At 40.4% G+C, this 19228-nt stretch overlaps 1 protein-coding gene across 1 annotated transcript in view; it reads left to right on the top strand.

Annotated features, from left to right (window-relative positions):
- Nucleotides 1-19228, top strand: part of arl6 (ARF like GTPase 6) — a 66481-nt gene that overhangs the window by 1303 nt on the left and 45950 nt on the right. The window contains exon 2 of the mRNA XM_078559783.1: nt 13641-13782. Coding sequence (XP_078415909.1) covers nt 13660-13782 — 123 coding nt within the window. The 5' untranslated portion in view covers nt 13641-13659. The remainder of the gene's footprint in view (nt 1-13640; nt 13783-19228) is intronic.

The raw sequence follows: 19228 nt of genomic DNA, 5'->3' as shown, positions 1-19228 counted from the left end.
TTGGAGGATGAGACTGGGGAGTTAATAGTGGGGAACGCAGAAATGGCAGAGACGCTTAATCAATATTTTGCCTCAATTTTCACGATGGAGGACACTAGTACCACCCCAATAGTAACAGGTAGTGCAGAGGATATAGAGAAGGAGGAACTTAGAACAATCACCATCACTAGAGAAAATGTACTGAGCAAACTATTGGGATTAAAGGGTGACAAGTCCCCAGGACCTGATGGCCTACATCCCAGGGTCTGAAAGGAAGTGGCAGCGGAGATAGTGGATGCATTGGCCATAATATTCCAAAATTCCCTGGATTCAGGAAAGGTTCCAGTGGATGGGAAAAATGCTAATATGACACCCTTATTCAAAAAGGGGGGGAGGCAGAAAGTAGGAAACTATAGGCCAGTTAGTTTAATGTCTTTTGTTGGGAAATTGTTAGAATCCATTATTAATGAAGTTGTAATGCGGTATTTGGAAAGTCAAAATGCAATCCATCAGAGTCTGCTTGGTTTTATAAAGAGTAAATTGTGTTTGACTAATTCGCTAGAGTTCTTTGAAGATGTGACAAGCAAAGTGGATAATGGGGGATCTTGTATATGTAGCATATCTGGACTTCCAGAAAGCCTTTGATAAGGTGCCGCATAAAAGAGTAATACACAAGATAAGATCACACGGAGTTAGGTGTAATATATTAGCTTGGACAGAGGATTGGCTAACCAACAGAAAGCAGAGTCGGGATAAATGGGTATTTTTCTGGATGGCAAGCTGTAACTAGTGGAGTGCCACAGGGTTCAGTCCTTGGGCCCCAACTATTTACAATCTATATTAATGACTTGGATTCAGGGATAGAAGGTACTATAGCTAAATTTGCAGATGACACCAAAATAGGTGGGAAAGTAAGTTGCAATGAAGAAATAAGAAATTTACAAATGGATATGGACAGGTTAGGTGAATAGGCCAAAATTTGGCAGATGGAGTTTAACGTGGATAAGTGTGAGTTTATCTGTTTTGGTTGGAAGAATAAAAAGGTGACTTATTAGTTAAATGGAGAGAAACTTCAGAATGCTTCAGTGCAGAGGGATCTAGGTGTCCTCGTGCATGAATCACTGAAAGCTAGTATGCAGGTACAGCAGGTAATAAAGAAGGCAAATGGAATTTTGGCATTCATTGCTAAAGGAATAGAGTATAAAAATAGGGAAGTGTTGTTGCAACTGTACAAGGCATTGGCGAGACTGCATCTGGAGTACTGTGCACAGTTTTGGTCCCCTTACTAGAGGAACGATGTAGTTGCATTGGAGGCGGTCCAGTGGATGTTCACTAGATTGATTCCAGAGATGCGGGGCTTGTCTTATGAGGGGAGATTGAGCAGTTTAGGCCTATACTCGCTCGAGTTTAGAAGGATGAGAGGAGATCTAATTGAGGTATATAAGATGCTAAAGGGGATAGACAGAGTAGACGTGGAATGGATGTTTCCCCTTGTGGGGCATCCTAGAATGAGAGGCCATAGTTTTAGGCTAAGGGGTGGTAGATTTAAATCAGAGATGAGGAATTACTTTTCTCAAAGGGTCGTGAATCTGTGGAATTCACTACCGCAGAGTGCAGTGGATGCCGGGACGCTGAATAAATTTAAGGAGGAGATAGACAGATTTTTAATTAGTGACGGGTTGAAAGGTTATGGGGAGAGGGCGGGAAATTGGAGTTGAGGCTGAAATGAGATTAGCCATGATCGCAATGAATGGCGGGGCAGGTTTGAGGGATTGAATTGCCTACTCCTGCTCCTAGTTCTTATGTTCTTGTTCTTATGAATTGATGCTGGGCAAAAGCAGGAGATGTTACAGAGGTCAAACTAGTGCATCCTAGTGATGGAAAGGCATAAAGCCAAAAGCTCAGCTCGGGGTCAGATAGGATGCCAAGTTTGTGCATTGTTGGGTTCAGCCTCAGAATGTGGCTAGAGAAATGGATAGAGTGAGCAGCCAGGGAACAGAGTTTGTGGCAGGGACTGTAGACAATAGCTTTGGTCTCCTCAATGTTCAGTTAGAAGAAATTGTGGCTCATCCAGTATCAGATGAGCAAGGTGATAAATCAGAGCAGTGGAGGGATTGAGTGAGGTAGAACTGCGTGTTATCAATGTGCATGTTCTAGAGAGTAGTGGATAGTGTAGAGGATAGCCATAATCTCCAAAACGATATAGATGGGTTGGTGCAGTGGGCGGTAAAGTGGCAGATGGATTTTAACATAGAGAAGTGGTAGGTCAAACAGTTACAGGGATTATACAATAAATGGGAATATACTAAGGGTTAGATGAAGTGAGAGATCTTGGCGTACAAGTACACAGGTCCCTGAAGGCAGCAGTTCAAGAAGACAAGGTTGTAAAGAAGGCATATGGAATGCTCGCCTTCATTGGCAGAGGTATAGAATATAAAAGTAAGGATATAATGTTGGAATTGTATAAAACACTGGTGAGGCCACAACTGGAGTATTGTGTGCAGTTCTGGTCACCACATTACAGGAAGGACATAATAGCTCTGGAGAGAGCGCAGAGGAGGTTTACAAGAATGTTGCCAGGGTTAGAAAAGTGTAGCTACGAGGAGAGATTGGATAGTTTGGGGTTATTTTCCTTGGAACAAAGAGGGCTGAGAGGTGACTTGACTGAGGTGTACAGAATTATGAGGGGAATCGATAGAGTGGACAGGATAAAATTGTTTCCCTTGGTGGAGAATTCTAGAACCGGGAGATATAGATTCAAGATAAGTGGCAGAAGGTGTAGTGAGGACATGAGGAAGAACATTTTTACGCAGAGGATGGTGGGTGTCTGCAATTTGCTGCCCAGGTTGGTGATAGAGACAGAAACTCTAAACTCTTAAAAATTATGTGGATTTGCACCTTAAGTGCTGTAAGCTGCAGGGCTATGGGCCGGGTGCAGGAAGGTGGGATTAGAAAGGGCACCTGGGTGTCCTTGGGCTGGCATGGACAAGATGGGCCGAATAGCCTCCTTTTGTGCTGTAACTTTTCTATGGTTCTAAATATGGAATCAGACATGGTTTTGGTTGATGTCATTTAGGGGCAACATACAGATGAGAAAAAAGTAAGCAGAGGCCAAGGATAGATCCTTTAGAGACCCCAGAGGTAACAATGCATGAGCAGGAAAAGAAGCCATTGCACAAAATTCTCTGGCTTTTACTAAATACCATTAGTATCATTCTCACTAATATGACACCCCATCCTTCATGACCAATATCATGATAATTATCATTGTCACCATTATTCTTTTTAATGTTCTCGCTGCTTACTATTGTAATCATTACCATTCATTACTCTTGCCACTATTGCATCAGTATTACTGGTACCTTTAAGTCAGGTGTTAACTGGATGATTTACTGAAGGTTTCTCATTCACAAGTTGTCAACTACTGGGTGGAGAAATTTATTATAACCCACAGCTGATGATGATTTATCATGTTTAAAACATTAGTAATATTTTTCAGCTAAGGAAAATGACAAGTGTTTGTAAGGTTCTAATAGCTCAAGAATATCATAGGAAACTGTCTGTCATTATGATTCATCATGCCAATAGAAATATATATTTTTTTAATATGCTAATGTTTCTTCACATGGGTGCTGTCAGCTAAAAAATAGGTTGCAGCCCCATTTAAAAGTGTAAGCACATATTATGATGAAATCCGCAGTTTGTGATCCAAGGGGCAGAAACATATGCAAGTTGTTGTCTAAACTGACTTTGGTTTGAAAGCCTGTAATTTTGAGACAGTCCTTAACTGAAAGAGAAACTAAAACTTAAGGTTTCTGGGAAAGAGGGTTATGACTTTGGGTTCCTGGTTGTGACATCAGGTTGCTAATGAAACAGAGGCTGCTTGAATCCAAAAGGAAAATGCAGAGCTCTCAGGGATCAGATTTCAGCAGCAGAGCAGTACAGACATGCTGTGGAAAGTTGTGTGTGTGTGTGAAACATTTGAAAAAAAGGAAACCTGAAAGCAGGATTTAACAGTGGGGTTAGTGAAATAAAGTTACTGCTGCTGCTTCAGTTATTTCACCATAGCCGGCCATACAGAGCATCAGAGTGTCGTTGAGTAGTCAGATGAAGGTGACTGTGAGGAATCCACACCATCAAGACTGTCATGAGCTGAACTATGGAGGTTCTGCAGACCATATCTGTGGAACTGGGATGGAGTAAAGCTGCTGTCAGAGGTGACTCAATGACCAGATCCTGCTGGAGAAAAAAGAGTTGAACTCTACCTGAGAAAGACAGAGTTTTGAAGGACTTTTACGGCTGAATGTGGTGCCATACGTGTTATCAGAATTGCCAGTATCTTTGCTGTATTGGCTATTTCAAGTATAATTTATACTTTATATTGAATATAATTTACCTGTTAATTCATGTTTAATTTATGTTGATTTTGGTTTAATTGTTACAGTAAAAGTTATAAAAAGTGAAATCTTGCCATTGGTTTCTTCATTAGGGTTGTTTGGTTATTTTAGTTTATTGGTCTCCACAAGGTTCCGAACAATATAGTGAGTGAATCATGCTTCAGTGTGTCAGACCTGACAGCAGTAGATTTGACAGACATTATCTGATTGTCATCCAGCCTGAAGCAAAGGACAGATAATGACAGAAATGTTTGTGACCCTGATGTTCATCGTGATGAATGATGACAGTATCAAGACTCGCCATATACAAACTCAAATTTGTGGGCAGTTATATGTTGTTTATTTGTGTTAAAAGAATAAAAGGATAACCCTAGTTTTAATAAATTCATTAGGTTCACAGTTAGTACTTCTGTAATGTCTCTGTAATGTCCTCTGCCCCACAACCCTAAAGAGACATTGAGCACCCCTAATTTTAATCACTATCTAACTGGGCCCTAATTTCCAGAATTCCCTCCCCAAACCTCACTACCTCCCTCTCCTCCTTTAAGACACTCCTTGAAATTTGCCTTTTTTAAATTCGCTCATGGAATGTGGGCATTGCTGGCTAGGCCCATCCCTAATTGCCCTTGTTCAGAGGGCATTTAAGAGTCAACCACATTGCTGTGGTCTGGAGTCACATGTAGACCAGGCCAGGTAAGGATGGCACATTTCCTTCCCTAAAGGACATTAGTGAACCCATCCAGATTACTGATTTTAAAAATTCCAGATTTTTAATTGAATTTAAATTCTACCAGCTGCTATGGTGGGAATTGACCTCATGTCCCTAGAGCTTTAGCCTGGGCCTCTGGACAGTGACATTATCACTGCACCATTTGCCTCTCTGCTTGGTGGCAAGGAAATTTCTCTGAGCTGTTTCTGCTCCATCAGAATTGCCATAAGTGTGATGGAAACTCATTACATTTCCATCAGAGTAACAGGGTTTTTATGACAATTGGCAATAGTTTCATGGTCATCATCAGACTTTTAATTCCAGATTTTTATTGAATTCAGATCTCACCATCTGCTGTGGTGGAATTCAAACCCGGGACCCCAGAGCGTTACTGTGGAATTCTCTAGAATACCAACCCAGTAACAATACCACTATGCCACCGCCTCCCCTTAAAGTCCTTTTGGTCTTCTACCCCAATATCTTTTTATGTGGCTCAGTGTCAAATTTTACATTATAATGTTCTTCTGAAGCACCTTGTAATATTTTATTATTTTAAAGCTATGTTGCTGTTGTTTCTCAAAAATTCCACTTTTCATATGACCATGCCATATAAAAATATGCTGTATAATTACTATAATGACAGTAGTTGTGATAATGGTTGTTACCTTTTAATGATATTGATAGCAGCGACAAAAATGATGTAAATAGGATAAATCATCATTGGCAGTTACTTAAATACTAAATATTTCTACTTGCCAGGTTGACAACTTCTAAATGAGAAATTCTTGAATGAGTTATCCAGTCAACCTCGTTTTTTGAGATATTTGTTATGCAATGTTAATGGCCATGTCATATTTTCTGTCTTTGTCCAGCCAGGCTTCCCATTTGTAGATGAAAACTTACTCCACGGAAGAGTGGGATTTTTCCAAAGATCGTCTAATATGCTTTCTATGCAGTATAAATTGGCCAGTAACCACAAAATGGCCATTCCTACTGGCTGCAAAACATTTTTTTTTAAATTACTTAAAAATCCTTGCAATTTGTATCATGAATGCATTACAACAAAATTTGGGGTCCTATCTGCTTCGACCCACAATGGTCAATTGTTAATTCAGTCAGACAACAAATGAATGCACATTTTAATTACATCAATTGTTACGCATATTAGATCAATGGGAATATATCACTGTGGGGACCAGGGAAGATGATATATTTTTCACACCTTTATAAGGAGGCTGAAATTTCCTTGTACTACATTTCAGGGCTGGAGATCCAGCTGGTCCCACATGCAGCCCTCACCAACCCTGTACAATAGCTCAAACCATATTTTGCTAATGGTGACATGCCAACCACTCAGGATGCGGGCACTCCTGATGTTGGGAGGCCTTGTCCCCCTCTTCTACCCCTGAACCTGTAAGGGCTTCGGAGGTTTTAAGATCAAAGACCTGGTCTAATTTGCAGTTCTTCTGCAGACTCCTGCAAAAGTTACAGTCGAAGTATGCTGGGAGGGCTGCAGATTTTTGGCTTGTACAGTGACAGATACATTCCTGGTAATACAGTAGAATTAGCAACAGGTCTAATATAATATAAACAGAAAGTGCTGGAAAAACTCAAGGTCTGGAGGCATCTATGGAGAGAAAAACAAAGTTAACATTTCGAGTCCGATATGACACTTTAAAAAAAGTCGCATTGACTTGAAACATTAACTCTGTTTTTCTCTCCCCCCACAGATGCTGCCAGACCTGCTGAGTTTTTCCAGCACTTTGTTTTTATTTTGGATCTCCAGCTCTGCAGTATTTTGCTTTTATCTTAGGTCTAATGTAATATAATTTAGATATATAAATATGTATCTGTAACTGAGATGAACACTAATTGAATATACTGAAAAGTAATGCAAATACTATGTTAATTTTTTACATTAGTGCACAAGTGCCATGATATCAAAGTATGAATATGACAGGTTCAGCTCTATGTCTCCTTTTAAAGCTATTACTGAGTTCAGCAAGCTTCTCAATGGCTATTACTGATTTTATGGGTTTTACTGTGAAATTTAAAATGGGAGAGAGTTTCATTCAATTCAACAGCAAAACCTGCTCTCCTCTCATAGAAAAAAAATCAAATCAAGTTCCAATACAAAACCTAAGAAAAGATGGGATGCATTTAAAAAACTGAACATAAATCGAAAAGCAAAATGCTGTTGATGCTGGAAATCTGTTATAAAAACTGAAACTGCAGGAAATACTTAGTAGGGCAGGCAGCAACTGTGGAGAGAGAAACAGAGTTAATATTTCAGGTTGATTACCTTTCACCAGAACTGGAAAATGGTTAATGGGCAGGTTGTAAGCAACTACAGAGGCAGGGAAAGGGTTTGCAAGACTGTGGAGAAAGACCAAAGGGGAAGGCCTGTAATAGATAAAATGGAAGACAGGAGAGATTAAATGACAAAAGGAATGATACTGCAAGGCAATAGGAGATGGTCATGGTTTTTGAGGAACTTTAAATGAGAATAAAATCTTTACCAACAGCTGCTGTCTGAAAAATAGAGGTCAACAGAAGTCATGATCTGAATTGTTGAACTCAATGCCTGGAAGGCTTTGATATGTCTAATCAAAAATTAAGGTACAGTTCCATAAGCTTGCATTGAGCTTCATTGGAACAGTGTGGGAAGCTGAAATCAGTGAGGGGTGAGAATTAAAATGACAGGCAGCCTGAAGCTCAGGATCACACTAGCAGGCTAAATGAAGGTGTTCCACAAAGCTGTCACCAAACTGCATTTGACCTCCACAACATAGAGACAATGTCATGAGGAGTGAATCTAGTATACTAAATTGAAAGAAGTACAAGTAACTCGCTGTTTCACCTGGAAGGTATATTTAGGACCTCATTCCCACTCTGACGTCTCTGTCAAATCCCACCTACACGGAACCAATGAAGCTCAACAAATGTTTGAGGAGCAGCACCTTACCTTTTGGATAGGCACTTTGTAGCCTTCTAGACTCAACATTGAATTCAAAAATTTCAGATCATAACCTTTATCCCTTTTTTTCCAACGCAGGTGTTGTTGATGATTCTGTTATTTTCCATTAACACCTCCTGTAGATTCATCTTTTGTTTCTTTACTTGTCCCATTACCATCTCCCTTTGCCTTGCATCATCATCCCTTTTGCCATTTTATTTGTCCTGCCTTCCATTCTGTCATAGGCACTTTTATCCTTTCCCTACCTTAGTTGTTCCTTAAAACCTGTTACATTTGTAACATTTTCTAATGAAAGTTCATTGGCCTGAAACATTACCCCTGGTTCTCTTTCCACAGATGCTGCCAGATCTGCTAAACATTTCCAATATTTTCTGTTGAACATGTATAGGCTGTTTATGTATATAAAAATTTTCAGCAATAAAAGTTTTTGAACAAAACCAGTCCTCTTTTAAAAATATTTATAGAAATTCAGGCAGATATAAGGCAAATAAAAGCTTTAATTTAGAATTGTTACTTCAAACACATTGCACCCCTCTGTGTAAGTCAAAGGAAGCTGTTACGCACTGTCTGATAAGCAACTCAGAGCATCAATGACAGAGAAATGGGTGAAGGTTTACCTTCTCATTCTGGAATTTAGTGTTACTGGATAAGTGGGAGGAAAGAGGAAAATCATTTGACTACCTCATCTAACTCCAAAACTGGTAAAACTGATTCCAGTAAATTACTGTTCTGCGCAAAGATTAATGTTGATTCATATTATGTTCACTTTTGCTGATTTCATGATTTTATATTACCTTTGTATTTTGAGGTTGGAATTTTGAATCAGTGCACTGCAAGCTAATCTAGCACCTGATGGCCTGTTGGCTATGGCTGATATAAAGAAGTTGTGTTACGATCCCCGTGGAGGAATCGTAAACTAATATTAATCGAATGGCACCAAAATGAAGAAAATACCCACAAGATTTCACTTTTTGTAACTTTTACTTTAACACTAATCAAAAGCGAAGAAAATTACACATGAATTAACAGCCAAATGATATTTCAAATAAAAAGGTAAATTTCACTTTAAATAGTCAATACCGAAATATTACTTTTCACAAGCACCCGCTTCACTTTCTGCAGATATGTAGCACCATTTGTGGTTACAAAGTTCTCTAACTTGGCCTCAGCTCCTAGGATATCTCACTTTACTACTCAATAGATACTGCCCTTGATTCATGTCCACCGGCAGCCATATTCCATCCAAAGTCCTGGGAGATGGTTATCACCCGAATGACACAGACATGCATAACTTCCTTATCTAGGCTAACAACAGTTTTGATGGCACAGATTTCCTAGTGACTCTTTCATTCAATCTTGTTAGTAAACGCCTTTAAATAGCCTATTCGGCTCTGGCAAAACTAAAGCAGCAGTGTAAAATTGTCCAATTCACAATCTTTGCTCTAATCTTGTCTTCAGCTTTCTGTCCTGTTTAACACACATAGCTCCTTGTAAATGTGCTTTCTCTGTTCTCCCCTCTGCTGCAGCTCGTCTTTAACTGCAGCTCTCCTTTTTATGTGCCAGCCACATCACTTCTGGTCTTAACAGCATTCCTGTTGATGCTGCTTCAAGGTCAAGGGTCACCAGGTCACATTTCTTATTATTCAAGAAAATTACAATTGATTCCTTTACAATTGATGCAAACTCTTAAAAGTAATTTCCAAACATTCTTGCAAACAGATTCCACAGATATTTTAAAGAAATAATAAATTTTCCTTACTGTACTACTCCTGAGTCAAAGGTTGTCAGAACTGCTTATGATGAGTCAGGTTTTGCAATTCACTACATATGGAACAGCAGCATCTGAAGAAGCTCTCCTCAGATCACTGTCATACAAGTGTATACATGCAAAATACCTGGGTGACTGTGTTTTGTTAATAGTTTAAAGTGTACTTCATTGTACAAGTTGTGGGCATGCAGCAATCTGGCAAATAAAAGTGACCAATGATCAGTTAGCAGGTACTGAATATGCATCATGGGGAACAGGAGGTGTATGTTCCTAAGTGAATGTACTTCTACATGATACTGTTAATCCCACTATTTGTAAAAGATAATTTCTGTAAGTTTGCAAATGCTATTCCTGCAGTGTTTTGCTACAATATAATGTGACATTAGAGAAAAATACACATGCTACTTCATATCACTTTCAATTTTTAATATTTAATTTTCAATTTCAGTGATGCCTAAGCACTGTATGTTATATAATCTGGTAAAGACCACATAAAATATATTTATTGTACAGCAGTGGTACTCAGTAGTACGGTTTTGCTTGAAAGATCTCAATTTTATATTTTTATATAATCAATTTGTAATACGGGGCAGAATTTCACATTCGACATGTAGGCACGCGCCCGACACACCGGAACGTAAAATGACGCGCGATAACGTCGGGCATGCGTCCCAACGTCGTCACGTGATATTTCGTTTGACGGGTGTACGCTGCAGTCAGCTGTGCACCCGATGATAATTGAAAGGTCTATAAAGGCCATTAACCAGGTAATTAACCTGAATTTTACATTGCCTGTCCAACCTTATAGTTGGCGGGCAGGTGAAAAAGCCAAGCGGCCTTTACATTTTTCAGGAAACCTCATCCATGAGCGGGATGAGGTTTCCTGAAGATATTACAAATTAAATAAAAAGTTTCAGTTGAACTTAAAAACATGTCCCATCTCATGTGACATAGTCACATGAGGGGACATGTTTCATTGAATTATTCTGCTCTTAATTTTTTTGAAAAGCGCTTCAGTCTTCCTGAGGCAGCTCCATGCCTGAATGAAATTGAAGCGCTCTTTCGCATGCATGCGCGCTAGGCTTGGCTCTCCCTCCTCCCCCCACCTGCACAGGTAGTACTACCACTTGCGAACCACGCGGGGTGCGCCTTAATTGGCCTGCCCGCGTGAAATCGTGTTGCGGAGCCGATCGCGGGCAGTGGCCGGCTCTGTGACTGCTCCCGCCGAGCCTGCCCAATAAATGGAAAATCCTGGTCACTGTTTCGTGCATCCATGCTACAAAGTAAGGCAGAGCTTTCACAAGAATATCCTTAAATTTCTCAATTCTTATATTAGCTTTAGTGACATGTGTGATATACTTGCATTTCTGGTTTAATACCATTGATGGACTTACACACCGTAATTTACAATTTAGTTATTGGAATGCTCATAGTAAAAGCATGAAGAAATTATAGATATGGTGTTTCAGTCTGATATGAAGAAAGGTTGAAATTTATTAAGTTTCCCTTAGTTTCCTTTTGGGATATGTTTCTAAAACATCCTTTCCTTGTTGGTGTGTAATTTCATGGGGAAAGCTGCACTTTGTTATTCTGTAATTTCATTCCCAAGTAGCCTTTAATGGTTGCACTTTATAAGAAAGATAAGGTGATATATTTTACTTCACAGTGACTTGTGTTGTTGTACTTCCTTAATATAGGACAATAGTTGTTATGTATCATAAATAAAACCTGATATGGGAAGAGGACATGAGGTGGTTACCAGCTTGGTCATGGATGTTTTTTCCAACAGATAAAAATGTGGTCATTAACAATTTAGGAAATCCGATTTTAATTTATGAATTGCTTATAGTGCTCAATTCAACAAGAAAAACTGTTCCTTTGTATTGCAGCAAAACATTTATAGCACCACTGTTCAACAGGTGCTTAAAGCCAAACCATTTTCTGATGTAGCTATATTTACGATGTAGTTTGGGATTAATTGGGAACTGTGAACTTTTAAAGGATGCAGTTATTCTTCTGATTTTCACTTATTAAAAGTGACACAGTAGCACTATAATTTGAGACATAGGTCAGTGATTTGGCTCCTGGGTACACTAAAATGAGATGTGCAAGACAACCTGTGAGGCAGTTTTGCATTGCTTGGGGTTTCTACTGGTGTTTTGTAGCTCCAGCTTAGTGTAAAACATAGCTTTAAAAGTGTCACGCAGCCCTTTTCATTCTCTCTGGCCCAATCTTACATTGTCCTAATCAAGGTGCTGGTGAATGGAACATTTTCCATTTGAGACATGCTGCATCAGCATCAGGAATTACCAGATGAGCTAAAGGACACCTGGATGCAGAGTCCACGTGTTTCAGCCCTGTGTGATTCTTCTGGTTGATAGGAACAAATCTGTAAAAAGAAGATGGATTTAGCCATCACCCAATCTCATTTTCTGGATTGCTCCTATGATCATTTTAATTCTGTATTTTTGAAGAGGCATTTCTCTCTCTCTCCGTTTTCTGAAGAATAGCTCTCAGCCCTAATCTAAAAAAGCACACTTTACTTTGCTGGCATGGTATGCCTTTTTAATTTCACAACAGCTGAGGGCTTTCTAAGTAAATGGCCAGCTAATGTCACAATCTTATGCAGCCAGTTCACGCTAACTAGAAATTGGTTTGAGACTGTCCAAGCTCATTTAACTTAGCATCCCACAGTCAGTAGATGTTCATTCCATCAGTCTGGGCCTGAAGTTGAACCTTGGTCCAAATGCTGAAAGACTAGTGTCTAACCCATGTACCATTCAGTTCTCCCGATCCTTTTAACGTTATGCGATAACTTTCTACCGTCTCACTCTCCCAACTATAAAGAGTATTCACATGGAGAACAGAACTCTGAACTCAATATGACCTGCACTTAGCAGTGTAGCATGAGTATGACATCACAATTTACAAATCCCAGATTTCAGAGCAGAAATTGTAGTACAACTGTACCCTTAAATTGTTTGTGTTATGTATGGCTTTCCGATAACCCAGTGCTGAGGCTGTCCTTTGTAAAGGAAGAAATAACTAATTATTTTTGTTGCTTTAATGTAAAAATTCATATTTAATTTTTTTGTTGAAGTGCATCTGATTCAATTGTATTTTATTAAAATATTAAAATAAGAACCTACAAGGGAAGGTACATAGTGGTATTGTCACTGGACTAGTATTTCAGAAACCCAGGGTATTCAAATCCCACCATGGCAGATGGTGAAATTTGAATTCATTAAAAATCTGGAATTAAAAGTCTGACGACCACAAAACCATTGCCGATTGGGGTAAAAACCCATCTGGTTCACTAGTGTCCTTGAGGGAAGGAAATCTGCCACCCTTACCTGGTCTGGCCTACATGTGACTCCAGACCTTCAGCAATGTGGTTGACTCTTAACTGCCCTCTGAACAAGGACAATTAAGGATGGGCAATAAACGCTGGCCTAGCCAGTGATACCCACATCCCGTGAACGAATTTTCAAAAATGATCAAAACACATTCTAAAGGAAGAGATGTATTTCAAGTATAGCATTATTTCAAGCTCTTGCAGCATGATCCATGATTGTAGTCTGCTCATGCAATTAAACCAGCTTCTACTGCAATGTCCGGCTACTCCTCAGTAATCCATTAAACCACCGTTGTTACAATGATACAATAACTCTTCATTTAAACCTGCTATTTATTTCCTTTTTATGATTGGAAACTGAACTTGTTTAAAAAGTATTTTGTGCCTAACAAAGGTATGATTTATTCTGAAACCCTTATAAACTTCAACCCTTCTTGTTTTTTGATTGTAATTAGATCAGCTGAAGTTGGAACCATGGGGCTATTTGACAAACTGGCTGGCTGGCTTGGCCTAAAGAAGAAGGAGGTTCATGTGTTGTGTCTGGGGCTGGACAATAGTGGGAAAACAACTATAATTAACTGTCTAAAACCTTCAAATGTAAGTATTTTTTTAAGGTGTTTGACTGGTGTATGCCATGTAAAATGAAACCATTTTAGTCACAAACAAAAACAGAAAATGCTGGAAAAACTCAGCAGGTCTGACAGCATCTGTGGAGAGAGAAACAGAGTTGACGTTTCTAGTCTGTAACTTCAACTCTGTTCTCTCTCCCCAAATGCTGTCAGACCAGCTGAGTTTTTACAGCATTTTCTGTTTTCGTTTCAGATTTCCAGCACCTGCAGTATTTTGCTTTTATTTTACAAACCATTTTAGTACCGGTCTGTAACTTACTTCTTCTACATATAGTAGGAATTTGTAGCCATGTGTATATGTTTAATTTGTTGTTAGGTTAATAAATGCTTAATTTAGTTTTATGAAAAACCTCCTGAGACTCAGTCTTATTACTACTGAATTCAAAGCCTGCATCTCGAAACATGCAAATTGCAAAAATGGATTATGGCAGTTGTTTCAAGCTTCCCCCTGCGATTTGAGCAACTCAGCCTTTACCATTGGCTGTGTCATAATCTGCCATCGACCGTGTTTCAGTGGTAACACTCTTGCCTTTGAGTCAGAAGGTTATGGATTCAAGTCCCACTCCAGGCTGATGCTCCTGAAGAGGTGCTGCAATGTTGGAAGTGCAGTTTTTCAAATGAAATATCATAACAGGGCTTGGTCTGCCCTCTTAGTTGTGTTTAAAAGATCCCATGGCCCTATTTTGAAGAAGGGGAGGAATGTTTCTTTGTATTTTCAATTCAGATTTATGATACTGAAATTCTGTGGCTTTACGTTCCAACTGACAATTTAGGGTAAACTCATTTCTTTACTTTCCAGTGGAAATTCAGTTGTAACAACCCAATTATAATGAGTGGCATAATATAAATTTATCCTGTCCTACACCAAAGATGTATAGTGTACAAGTCTATTTGAATTTCAATGCAGAATCTATTCCATTTGAGGTATGACATCTAATTTTGTTAAAACAAGATGAAAGAGCAACAGGTAGGGATGGTATCAGAATGACTGAGAGATTAAAAACTATTTAGCTGGCTTAAAAATGAGAGGATGCCTCAGTGCAAGTCTGAACTTCTAGCTCGCAATGTGATTTGTAACTTCTGCCTTAACGTGGTTATAGCTGTGGTAATTGTTGCTCAGTTTTTAATTAGGCATAGCAGATCTGCCAGTGAATGTTCTTTTTCAATACATATGTTTACAGAGAATGTGTGCATTGTAAGCAGTGGGTATGTTTACTGCAGTAAGTTTTCTAAGCTTCCACCACTATTCTGACCTTGCTGCCTTTAAGCCTTCTACACTGTCCACTGAAGCTCGTTGCAAGTTTGAGGAATAGCGTATCATCGTTTTCCTGGGCACTTTGCAACCCACTGCCCTTATTAATAACTTTAGACCATAATTTTAGCCTCCACACACCTCAACACTCTATCTAGAACCCTCTTGTATCCAATGACAGACGCAATTATATTTTAAAAATATGACTTCTTTCTATGAGACTCATTTGTGTTGAATTCTTCTGCCAGCAGCTGGGAATACAGCCCACTCGTGAATTTGCTGCTAATCTGCTACAATTTCCTCCTAGGCCTCTTAATTAAATCTAAAAGGTGGCAGCAGAAATGTCATTCTTGATATGGTCACTGCTGCTGGGATGGAGAGAAATTCAGTTCTACTGCAACCTTTTAAAAGACTGCTTCCAGTTAAAGGAGGGCAGCACATTTCTGCAAGGATGTCTGAAGTAGCTTTGGGGATGTCAGCAACAATAAAGGCTCCCTGACTCACTAATGCATCAGTGAGGACATGTATGGCAGATTATCACATGATAAGAGAATCACAGCAGTAATCTGTGGCAATCACTTGCAAGCAAAGGTGATTGTCATTGCAAATTATAAGGGCATTAATAGAACTTTCCCTGTTCATAAAACCAGAGGGATTGTCATTGGGCGGCTGGTGCGTTCCAGCAGTTCCCCCTTGCACCTAGGGAACCCTGCCAATCTTTGGAACTGATTTTCTCTTTCTCTTCCTTGCTCTTTCATTTGTTTGTCTGACTCCCTTAAACAGAATATGACTTGTGCATACCTCCTGAATAGAGCATCAGTAACCTTCCTGATCAAGTGATTGGTTGCCTGACTAATATGGCTCATCTGATGCAGCCTCAAAGAATGCGGTGGCACATACACCTTACTCTTCTGCTGATTGAAGTGGCTGTAGACCTTCAGCCCTCAGTCGACATATTTTCTCAAAGCTTTTTGAGGGCAAGTGCAGCCTTGTGAAGCTGTCAGTCAGATAAGTCTAAGTAAGAACTTCTAGCTCTGTAGATCTTGGTGAGTAGGTACGTGTAAGTGGGAAGAAATTTGAAGGGCCTCTAGTTACATCCTTGATATCCATTTAATTGCTTAATTATATATTTTTGCACCCTTTGGAAAATCCCGTGCTAAGTAGCACTTTGAGCAGAGCTGAGTAAAATTTGCACCTGAAGTCCTGCCTGAACTTGCAAAAGTGCTAAAGGATTAGATATGCAGGCAAAGTAACACCATCCTTCAGTAGCTCAAGCTGAAGTATATGTATCACCCTCATATACGATGACATTTGTTATGATGAATTGGTAGGCTTTAAACAGGAGTCACAAAATCTTTTGGGAGGATTTTTCGGTTGCAGGTTTTTTTGAATAACAGTTCTGTGGTGGCTATAAAGAACCATTTTGTCTCCCAAATTGAGTAGCAATTCACAGGAGAATCCAGCTAATTTTCCTGGTATAAAAAAAGTGCTTTTCCATCCGCTCACCATAGTCTTATTTTCCAAAGGAAATATCAATAGAGATTTAGATAGTAATAATGGCAAATTTTAATGGGAAGGATATTGAGGGGGTTGATGGTTCAATGGAAGGTTCAATGGAAATAACAAATATTCTTTTGGGGAGAACAATGGGAAGAGTGGAATCAAGTATATACTGCATGGCAAACTCATCATTAAAACACTTCTGGAGAATAGTAAAACACTAGACAGATTTTATTTTCATTCCTTTCAGTCTTCAAAGGTCAGAAATCAACCTTTTAATATCTTCAATCGATTTTGATAGACATGCTGCCAGTGTTAACTAATAGAAGCGTTATAGTTACAAATAACCTTTACAAGTACTCTCCAGAGGGGTGATGATACATTGTTTTTTAGTATTTCATGGGATGTGGGCTCGCTGGCTGGGCCAACATTTATTGCCCATCCCTAATTGCCCTTGAGAAGGTGGTGGTGAGCTGCCTTCTTGAACCGCTGCAGTCCATGTGGTGTAGGTACACCCACAGTGCTGTTAGGAAGGGAGTTCCAAGATTTTGACCCAGCGACAGTGAAGGAACGACAATATATTTCCAAGTCAGGATGGTAAGTGACTTGGAGGGGAACTTCCAGGTGGTGGTGTTCCCATCTATCTGCTGCTCTAGTCCTTCTAGATGGTAGTGGTGGTGGGTTTGTAAGGTGCTGTCGAAGGAACCTTGGTGAATTCCTGCAATGCATCTTGTAGATGGTGTACACTGCTACGACTGTGCATTGGTGGCAGAGGGAGTGAATGTTTGTGAATGTGGTGCCAATCAAGCGGGCTGCTGTGTCCTAGATGATGTCAACTTTCTCGAGTTTTTGGGGAGCTGCACTCATCCAGGCAAGTGGGGAAGTATTCCATCACATTCGTGACTTGTGCCTTGTAGATCGTGGACAGGCCTTGAGGAGTCAGGAGGTGAGTTACACGTCGCACGATTCCTAGCCTCTGACCTGCTCTTGTCGCCACATTATTTATATAGCTCGTCCAGTTCAGTTTCTGGTCAATGGTAACCCCTGAGATGTTGATAGTGGTGGATTCAGTGATGGTAATTCCATTGAACATCAAGGGGAGACTTTTGGATTCTCTCTTGGTGGAGATGGTCATTGCCTGACTCTTGTGTAGTGAGAACGTTACTTGCCACTTGTCAGCCCAAGCCTGGATATTGTCCAGGTCTTGCTGCATTTGGACATGGACGACTTCAGTATCTGACGAGTTGCAAATGGTGCTGAACATTGTGCAATCATCAGCGAACATCCCCACTTCTGATCTTATGATGGAAGGAAGACCATTGAAGAAGCAGCTGAAGGTGGTTGGGCCTAAGACACTACTCTGAGGAACTCCTGCAGTGATGTCCTGGAGCTAAGATGACTAACCTCCAACAACCACAACCCATCTTCCTTTGTGCTAGGCATGACTCCAACCAGCAGAGAGTTTTCCCCGTTTCCCATTGACTCCAGTTCTGTTAGGGCTCCTTGATGCCACACTCGGTCAAATGCTGCCTTGATGTCAAGGGCAGTTACTCTCACCTCACCTCGGAAGTTCTGCTCTTTTGTTCATGTTTGAACCAAGGCTGTAATGAGGTCAGGAGCTGAGTGGCCCTGGTGGAACCCAAACTGGGCATCAGTGAGCAGGTTATTGCTAAGCAAGTGCCACTTGATAGTACTGTAGATGACCCCTTCCAATACCTTTACTGATGATCGAGCGTAGACTGATGGGGCGGTATTTGGCCGGGTTGGATTTGTCCTGCTTTTTGTGTACAGGACGTACCTGGGCAATTTTCCACATAGCTGGGTAGATGCCAGTGTTGTTGCTGTACTGGAACAGCTTGGCTAGGGGCGTGGCAAGCTCTGGAGCACAAGTCTTCAGTACTATTGCCGGAATATTGTCAGGGCCATAGCCTTTGGGGTATTCAGTGCCTTCATCCGTTTCTTGATATCACATGGAGTAAATCGATTTGGCTGAAGACTGGCATCTGTGATGCTGGGGTCTTCCGGAGGAGGCCAAGATGGATCTTCCACTTGGCACTTCTGGCTGAAGATTGTTGTGAATGCTTCAGCCTTACCTTTGCACTGCTGTACTGGGCTGCTCCATCATTGAGGATGGGGATATTTGTGGAGCCTCCTCCTCCAGTGAGTTGTTTAATTGTCCGCCACCATTCACGACTGGATGTGGCAGGACTGCAGAGCTTACATCTGATCTGTTGGTTGTGGGACTGCATAGCTCTGTCTATCACTTGCTGCTTATGCTGTTTGGCACACAAGTAGTCCTGTTTTATAGCTTCACCAGGTTGACGCCTCATTTTTAGGTATGCCTGGCGCTGCTCCTGGCATGCCCTCCTGCACACTTCATTGAACCAGGTTTGATCCCCTGGCTTGATGGTAATGTTGAGGGATATGCCAGGCCATGAGATTATAGATTGTGCTCAAGTACAATTCTGCTGCTGCTGATGGCCCACAGCGCCTCATGGATGCCCAGCCTTGAGTTGCTAGATCTGTTCGAAATCTATCCCATTTAGCATGGTGGAGGGTATCCTCAATGTGAAGGCGAGACTTCGTCTCCACAATGACTGACTGTGCAGTGGTCACTCCTACCAATACTGTCATGGACAGATGCATCTGCGGCAGGCAGGTT

This window comes from Cetorhinus maximus, chromosome 16 (genome assembly GCF_964194155.1).
Source record: "Cetorhinus maximus chromosome 16, sCetMax3.hap1.1, whole genome shotgun sequence".
Lineage (NCBI taxonomy): Eukaryota > Metazoa > Chordata > Chondrichthyes > Lamniformes > Cetorhinidae > Cetorhinus > Cetorhinus maximus.
Note: the sequence above shows the minus strand (reverse complement) of the source record. Positions and strands in the feature narration are given on the sequence as shown.